Genomic DNA, 8,706 nt, shown 5'->3' with positions numbered 1-8,706 from the left:
TTCCTTAACTAATAAAGAATTTAAAGATAAAAAAATAGAGATATGAAAATAATAACAATGGCCTGGCCGGTGGTGCTCAGTGGTTAAGTGTCGACCCATGAACCAAAAGGTTCTGGTTCCATTCCCAGTCAGGGCACATGCCGGGTTGTGGGCTCCGTCCCCAGTGTGGGGTGTGCAGGAGGCAGCGACTGATGTTTCTCTCTCATTGATGTTTCTAACTCTCCATCCCTCTCCCTTCCCCCTTCCTATTTTCTTTTAAATGCAAGCTTCTTGTTTAATTTTTTTTTTTTTTTTTTTATTTTTTTTTTTTTTTTTTTTTTTTTTGTATTTCAAGGAGAAAGGGAGAGGGAGAGAGAGATACAAACATCAATGACAAGAGAGAATCATTGATTGGCTGCCGCCTGCATGCCCAAAACCCGGGCATGTGCCCTTGACTGGAGTCGAACCTGGGACCCTTCAGTCTGCAGGCCGGCCCTCTAGCCACTGAGCCAAGCCAGCTAGGGCTCCTCTCTTTCTAAAATCCATAAAATAAAATATTTTTTTAATAAGACTGAGATGCTAAGTGCTGTCCTCATATAAAAACTTTATTGTGATAATAATTACAGCGCCCCAGCCACGTTGGCTGAGTGTTGTCCATACATCAAAAGGTTTCGGGTTCGATTCCCGGTCAAGGCACACACCTAGGCTGTGGGTTTGATCCCTGGTTGGGGCATGAATGGGAAGCAACCAGTGGATGTTTCACTCTCTCTCTCTCTCTCTCTCCCTTCCTCTGGGCGGTCCTGGGAGACCCGGACCAGGGAGGCTGCGGCCCCGAGGCGCCTGGGGCAGAGATGTCCACACTCCTCTTCATGGATGTTGCACGCTGGCGCAGAGCCCTCGGAGAAGGGACAAGCGGTGGGGCCCTTCCCCTCAGGAGCCTCTGGGGACAGTGTGGCTGCGCTAGGACCTGGCGGCACCAGAAATGAGCGTGGCCAGCCGCCAGCCTGGGTGCACGGACAGCCGGGCACCAAGCAAACAGAGGAAAAAGTCATGTTTCCTGCGCCCATGCCCTTCATCTCGCTTCCTGCAGTGCCCCCTGAGCCTTCGCCCCTCCTGGCTGGGCTCGCTCCCTGCTCCTTCCGCGCCCAGCACCCGCGCCTCCCTGATCTCCCCAACCTACCTGTCCCACAACATCTCCGTCTTTTCCAGGTTATAAACCCTTCACTCTAACCATTCCTACTACTCCCTGCTGCCCAGCCTCACCATTCATTCAGCAATGAACGCAGCCTCCAGCGCCACGCGGTTAACTCCCTGCCCACTAGGCTGGGCTGTGGGACACCCAGGGAGCTGCTAAAACGGTGAGGGAGTTGGTGGGAGAGATTAGCATCGGAGTTGGGGGACTGAGCTCAGAAGAGTCGCCCTGGACAACTTGGGTGGGCGTTGTCCCATCTCTGAGGGGCGGAGAGAACTGGAGGTCCCCCTGTAGCTGGGACGCCCAGCCCCACCTACCCTGCCTCAGGCACCCTGGCCTCTCCTCCCTCCACGACTGGTCTTACACCACCCACTCCCCAGCTCCCACTCCACTGCATCAGGGCACTGGCTGTGCTGGTGTGCAGCTTGCCCATGGCAGATAATGGCTCCATGGTCTCCAGCCAATTCCTACGATGAATCTCCATTGTTATATGCTACTAGTGACCTGGTGCACGGATTCGTGCACATTAAGAGGAAATTAATTAGAAGGTGGCTGTCGGGGCAGGACTGGGGGAGAAGGGCCAGACATGCCCTGCAGCCAACCTCCCAAGGTCCCTCCCCGGCCCGCCGCACCTGGGTGGCTCCGTGGCTAGAAAAGCATCTGCAGAGTGAATGGGGTCCCTCCAGCAGGTGGGGTCCCTCGGCCTGGCCTATGGGGATCGGGCTGAAACTGGCTCTCCGACATCCCCTGAGGAGTCCCGGAGTGCGAGAGGGCACTCTGTAAAGTTGCTGTTGTACAGGGTGTGGAATGCAAATGCAAGTGTGCAGTAAACCAGATTCGGGGCCGACAGTGTCCCAGCAACAACATAACCCACAGCTGAAGGTGGAATCACACAGTCCCACGAGGAATCAGGCTCCCTCCTCCCAGCTCAGCAGCTCCTGTGTTGAGCGTCTGCCCCCTGGTGGTCAGTGTGCATCATAGCGAACTATCAGGAGGAGGGAAGGACACAGCATGTTAGCCTTTTATATATATAGATGGGTTTTGTTTCTCTGGAGAGCTGTGACTAATACAATGTATTAGACGCCCTTGAAAGCCCAGGCACTGTTTGTTGTTGTTGTTGTTGTTGTTTTTAATCCTCACCCAAGGATATTTTTCCATTGATTTTTAGAGAGAGTGGAAGAGGGAGGGAAAGACAAATATTGATGTGAGAGAACACATCGTTTGGTTGCCTCCTGCATGTGCCCCAACTAGGGCCCAGGCCCAGGAGGAGCCTACACCTGAGGTACATACATGCCCTTGACCAGAATCAAACCCGGGTCCCTTTGGTCCGCAGGCCGACAATCTATCCACTGAGCCAAAGCAGCCAGGGCAAGGCACTATATTTTGTGTCAGGGGTACACAGATGAATGAAGAGATGGGAACATGTAGTAGTTAAAACCAGACACATTGACATAGGACAGATCTGAGTTCAAATCTCAATTTTGCCATTTGTCCCCTGTGTGGTCTCACATGACAGTACCTCTCCATGGCCTGTTTCTCTTCTCCAAAATAGTGAAAATGATGGAGTTATTGTGCAAATTAAGTGGAAGCTTAATCTGTAGGGCATTGACAACAGTGACCATACAGCACAGGCACAGGAAAAAGTAGCAGTGATGGTCTGCAGCGAACTGTACTGTGTGTCTTAGGTTGATTCACCAGAAGCAGATCCTGGGACAACTATTCAAGTAAAAGGGATTAATAAAAAGTGGGGAGGATGCCCTGATTGGTTTGGCTCAGTGGATAGAACGTCGGCCTGCGGACTGAAGGGTCCCGGGTTCGATTCCAGTCAAGGGCACGTACCTTGGTTGCGGGCACAACCCCAGTAGGGAGTGTGCAGGAGGCAGCTGATTGATGTTTCTCTCTCATCAATGTTTCTAACTCTCTATCCCTTTCCCTTCCTCTCTGTACAAAATCAATAAAATATATTTTAAAAAAAAAAGGGGGGAGGGTCCTAGCCGGTTTGGCTCAGTGGATAGAGCATCGGCCCAAGGACTGAAGGGGCCTGGGTTCGATTCTGGTCAAGGGCGTGTACCTTGGTTGCAGGCTTGATTGCCCACTTGGGGGGGCACGCGCGGGAGGAAACCAATCGATGTGTCTCTCTTACATCAATGTTTCTCTGTCTCTCCCTCTCCCTTCTACTCTCTCTAAAAATCAATGCAAAATATATCCTTGAGGATTAACAAAAAAATAATAATAAAATTTAAAAAGTGATGGGGTGGGGAGAAGGGGAAGGGGGTAGGGATGTTACTAGACTGGAACCTGCCCAGAGGGGGCCTGGCACAGGCCAGCTGGTGGTGTGTGAACTCCTGGCTTCCTGCAGGAAAGATGATTTTGAGAGGACGTTTATTAACGCTGGGGACACTGAAACAAGGAAGGGCCTAGGGTAGAAGGAGCAACAGGAGAGCCCCGGCTGGGCTGCTTGCTCACTGATAAGTGGAAGGAGAGGGGCCTTGGAGACAGGCTCAGGGGTTAGCCCCGACAGCTGCCACCGCCCATTGCTCCCCTGGTTGCAAACCTCTTGCGGACCCTTAGAGAGATGCGCGCTGGGGGTAGGGGGCGTGCTCCTGGGGAGGGCAGCCCACGTCCTTCCCTGAGGGTTTAAGGCTGGGTGTTAGGGGAGGTCTTAGGGGAGGATCTCAACCAGCTTTATGCTGATTCGCCAATATGACATTTATTCCCTGAACTTCGTCTGCCCTTGGGTGAAGGTGGCAGAAATAGCACTAATTTGATTTCTGCTATCTGTCTCCCAGAGTAGAGTGATTTAAGCTGTTTACCCTCTGACTGAGGAGAAGAATAAACCATTTACTTTTAAGTGTCCTCGGTCAGGGAAGACAGGAGTTTTTGATTTTTGATGGCTGTAAACTGCTTGCTGTTTTTAATAAACGGTTCTGCCTCAGTTTCCCTGCTCCGCTTGTCCTGACTGGCTGGCCTGTCTCAAGGACATGGACCTGGAAGGGAAAGAGGCCAAGCGAAATCTCACAGAGAGCAGCCTGGGCTCCGAGCACTGGGTGTAGAGAGCCCCGTGTCTGCGGCCATTAGGGCTGGGGGGAGGGGGCCAGTGGAGACTCATCTCCAGGTGCTCCCAGCACTCCCTGCGCCTGGCACAGGCCCGGCAGCCGCAGGGGGGCAGCACACTGGGGTCAGGAGGCCCCCAAACGGTGCAGGTCGCAGTGGAGGGTGCAGAACAGTCTCTGCTCCCCAAAGGCTGAGGGAGGAGGCCAGGCATAACTGCACCCCAAGCAGTGGCTGGGAGGGCGGATGGAGAAATCCGACTGGCTGGGGAGAGGAAGGCGGCCTGGCAGCCAGGACCAGCCCCTGAGAGCGGAGCCCTGGAGGCCCAGGCACACACTCAGCCTGCCCTTCCCAGGCGTGCTCCCCCGGGAAGCCTGCCCTGACTGTTCAGCTCCCTCCCCTTGAGTCTCGTTGGAACGCAGGGCGTTGACGGCCAAGGCTATTATGTACTTCTGTGTTTCCTCATGTAGTCATGTAGTTACATGCATCCCTGCTATCTGTGACGGATGCAACTTTGCATGTAAGCCTTGTGCCCCCAGTTTAATGTTAAGCTTCCTGAGACTGGAAACTATATACTTTTATTCTTTATACTCTCCCAGGGCACCCAGCATTGACGGACGTAGTAAGGGTATAAGATAATGACTGAGTGAGTGAGTGAGTGAGTGAATGAATGAATGAATGGTGAACCCAGACCACTTTGGGGCCCATTAAATTGTCTGTTCCAAAATTATTCTCTAAATCTAGGGCTGTTTTTAAACTGATCACTTACAGGTTTTGGTGGGAGTTACCACATAAGCAAACCGGCTCCTCGGCATGAAGTCTGAGGTCACCAGCCCTCGGTTTCTTCTTGCCCCCTTCCGTCCCCCCGGGTCAGCCCCTCAGTTGACAGGTCATTACGATCTCTGGACCCTGCCCTTTGAACTTTCCTGCTCAAATACTCCCTAAAAGAATTTTATTTTTTTAATACTCACCTGAGGATATGTTTTTTAATTGATTTTAGAGAGGGAGAGAAACATAAATGTGCAAGAGAAACATTGATTGGTTGCCTCCCTAACTCGCCCAGACTGGTGCCTGGGATGACACTCTAACCAACTGAGCTACCGGCTTGCTGATACCCCAAAGTTTCAGGTTCGATCCCTGGTCAGGGCACATACAAGAAACAACAAATGCATCATAAATAAGTGGGACAACAAATCAATGTTTCTCTCTCTCAAATCAATAAATAAAAATTTTTAGGAAAAGAACTTTGAAAAGCAATGTGCCCCTCACATATTCTTAAGTCAACAGCTAACATTTTCCATTAAGAGTTTAAACATTGCAATTCCTATGCTTTCCAGGGAAGTGTCTTCGCGCAGCTGGGCGGATCAGCGCCCTCTCCTGGCCTAAGCCCTTGAGCCGTCTGCAGACTCAATTCATTTCTTTTTCTTTTCTGTTCCACTTTTCCTCTAGAGTTTTATCCTAATGAAATTCTTTCATTGTATCTTTTTCTGTGTATTTTATTGTATTTTTGGAAAGTCCTTATTGTATATCTCTGTAACAAAGATACGTGTATAAATTGAAGTGTATGTCCTGTGACCATGAGACTCTAAGTGTTAGAGTTATTCTGCAGTGAGCTTATAATTACAATTATAACAAGACACAATTGATAGGAACTACAAATATTGTGATGAACAATATTGATTGGTCTTCCTGTACATGGCCCTGGGAACGTCCGTGTCTCGGCAGGGGTCTGCAAAAACTATGAGCTAGTGAAGAGAGGCTTAGCTTGGCTTCCGTTCTCCAAAACCAGGGTCCCCGGATGCGGCATGGGTCTGAACCCCTTCGTCCATTACACTTCCAGCCGCCTGTGACTGAGTCCCACGACCTGGAGCACATGGCAAGCCAGGAGCTGAAGTTACTTCCAATGTCTGTGGGGTGTGGCTGTGAGGATGGACCTCATCATTGGGAAAGAATCAACCTCAATTCAAAATTAAGAAAACATGCTTTTTATTTCCATTTCACAGAAGCACCATCATTGCCTCCTGACAGTTCCTAGTGTAAGCCACCAGGTGGCAGCAGAGAGCACAGAGCAGTGAGGGGACCCAGGAAAGGGGCGTTGGGGGAGGGGGGGCGCAAGTCGAAGAGAGGACTAGACTGAGGTAGGGATATATGCTTATGCTGTTAGAGAAAAAAGAGGGGGGATGTGGGCGCTAAATATGGCTCTCAGGAGGGGATAGGAAATGCCGAGAGCGCACCTTCATGACTGAGAATGCAATTGAGGGAGTGAGGAAGGAAGGGTTAGGCTAATTCAGGGGAAGCAGTAGAGATGGGCTCGGGCGGCCTCTGGGAGGTCTGTCTATCTGTACTCTTCCCGGGGCAGGTCATGGTCTGGCTCCTCCTGAGGCCAGTGGTCCGTCTCAGGGGCAGGCGGCCAGGGGTTTTCTGGAGGCTGGGGTCCTGCTGGCCAGGGGTCGTCAGGCCGGGGAGGTTTAGGGGGATCGGTTCTAGGAGGCTTAGGCGGCCAGACTCCAGATTCAGGCGGGTCTCTCAAGGGACGACTGGGGCCTGGAGGTGGAGGGTCCTCAAAGAGAGGGGGTGCCCCTGGCCAGGGGTCACCGGGGATGGGGGCACCCTGAGGAAATGTTGGGGAGCCCTCTGCCGGTGGGGGAGGGGGGTGGTCTCCACTGCCTGAGATGCCTATAGAGGAGGAAGGAGAAAGGTAAGAAGTGATGCAGGCCAGAGCCAGACCCAGCCAGCTGCAGGCCCGGGGGACACAGCCTGCCTGGGATGGACCACAGCCTGAGCGGACCCCACAGACCTCAGAAATAACTCCCCACACATTTACAAAACACCGAAGTGATCTTAAAATGACATGAAAACCCTGTCCCAAGCCATTAACTTGACCTTTAAACTGAGAGGACCCCCCCACCCCCAGTAAGCTCCATCCAGCCCTGATTGGGTCATCCCACTGGCATGGCCCCTGTGCTGGTCTGCAGCCCCCAAATGGTCTACACGTTGGCCCCAAGTGGCACCCCGTGACCTCCACCCTCCTTCACATAGACCTCAGCTCCGCACACCTGAATTCTGACCTAAATGGCCACATGGAGCTACCTCCCAACCAGCAAGACATGCGCTCTGAGCTACACGCGCACCTCTCCCATCCCTTTAACTCTGCCCCTCAAGCGAATTCCCAGAACCTCATCCCTATGCATCCAGTTCACCCCTCCTTCTTAGTGGCCGCCTTCTTCGCACCTTGACCATCCCCCTCACCCCAAATGCACCCGCCTCTATTCCCAGCGCACCTCCCGGGTACAGGCAAAGCAGCAGGATCCCCAGCAGCTTCCAGTTGAGCATCATGGCTGTCTCCTGGCCCCCAATGTCAGGGGTGGGCTGAGCCTGGGTGCCTGGGAACCCCAACAGGCTTTATAGGGGAGGAGGCCCATCTCTGGGAGGGCCAGCCCAGTGACACAGGAGTCCCATCAGAGCCTAACCAGTCAAACACGCTTGGAAGGCCATGCTGACGTGTAACCCGGAGGCTGGCGTCCCTCCTTTTTGTCTCCTACTGTCATCTCTAATCACAGGGACTTCCGCCTCTTTCCTCGAAGCCACTGGAAGCCAAGGAATGGGAGCAAGCCGGCTGGGGCCGGGTAATTACAGGGCTGAGGGCAGGGCCGGGGAGGGGTAGGTTCCTCGGAATGCCTGGGATGCACCCAGGAGGGTGTCAGTAGTGTCCGAGCCTCCGCCCTCCACTGTTTGAGCTCTCCCCCTGGGGCTCAGGCCTCCCCTGGAAGGTCCACTCCCTCAGGACCAAGCAGCTGCTCCAGGGCGCAGGGGCCTCGAGGAATTCCCTCCAGGAGCCGCGGGTGGGCGGGCCAGGAAGGTGAGGACTTCCTGATTCCTTCTCTCCACCTCAGCGCAGTTCCAGCAGTCACGCCAGAGGCTCTCAGCTCAGTCATCCCAGCCTCCCGTCCTCCCTCTGGACCTCCTCCTGCCCCTCCAGCCCCCTCCTGACCTTGGCTCCAACTCTGCCTGCCTCCCCCCCTCACCCTTTAGGTCTAAGCCTGAGGAGTCCTGCTGGGACTTTCCCTCAGGAAGGGCTCCTCAGCCTACAGGTGAGAAATAATGTGGCCAAAACAGAACTCACTTCCTCCCCAAGTAGTTCCCCACCGGGTCTCCCCAGCAGCACAAGACACCACTGTCCCCGGCTGCCCCACGAGCCCACGCCATTGCCACACTCTAGTCCGCTCTTCATCTGGCCCACACCCACAGCCAGCCACCTGGGCTCTTAAAAACAAGCTGGATTGTGTGCTGCTTCCCTGTTTAAAAAGTACTCAAACCCAGCCCTAGCCTGTTTGACTCAGTGGATAGAGCATCGGCCTGCAGACTTAAGAGTCCTGGGTTCGATTTCCATCAAGGGCACATGCCCAGGTTGCGGGCCAATCAATGATCCTCTCTCATCATTGATGTTTCTCTCTTCCTCTCTCTAAAATCAGTAAAAATATTTA

At 53.2% G+C, this 8,706-nt stretch overlaps 1 protein-coding gene across 1 annotated transcript; it reads right to left on the bottom strand.

Moving 5' to 3' along the window:
• Positions 1 to 6,191: 6,191 nt before the first annotated feature.
• Positions 6,192 to 8,555, bottom strand: PSORS1C2 (psoriasis susceptibility 1 candidate 2). The gene is made up of 2 exons (XM_005859904.2): positions 7,504 to 8,555; positions 6,192 to 6,898 (listed from the first exon to the last, which is right to left on the bottom strand). The coding sequence occupies exons 1-2, from the start codon at positions 7,556 to 7,558 to the stop codon at positions 6,558 to 6,560; spliced, it is 396 nt and encodes a 131-aa protein (XP_005859966.1). The 5' UTR covers positions 7,559 to 8,555; the 3' UTR covers positions 6,192 to 6,557.
• Positions 8,556 to 8,706: the final 151 nt, after the last annotated feature.

This window comes from Myotis brandtii, unplaced genomic scaffold, assembly GCF_000412655.1.
Source record: "Myotis brandtii unplaced genomic scaffold, ASM41265v1 scaffold130, whole genome shotgun sequence".
Lineage (NCBI taxonomy): Eukaryota > Metazoa > Chordata > Mammalia > Chiroptera > Vespertilionidae > Myotis > Myotis brandtii.
Note: the sequence above shows the minus strand (reverse complement) of the source record. Positions and strands in the feature narration are given on the sequence as shown.

Coding starts and splice junctions, on each gene's coding strand:
- PSORS1C2 (XM_005859904.2), bottom strand. CDS start 7,558: ATGATGCTCAACTGGAAGCTGCTGGGGATCCTGCTGCTTTGCCTGTAC. Junction 6,899..7,503: donor GCTTTGCCTGTACCCGGGAG/GTGCGCTGGGAA, acceptor CCTCCTCTATAG/GCATCTCAGGCAGTGGAGAC.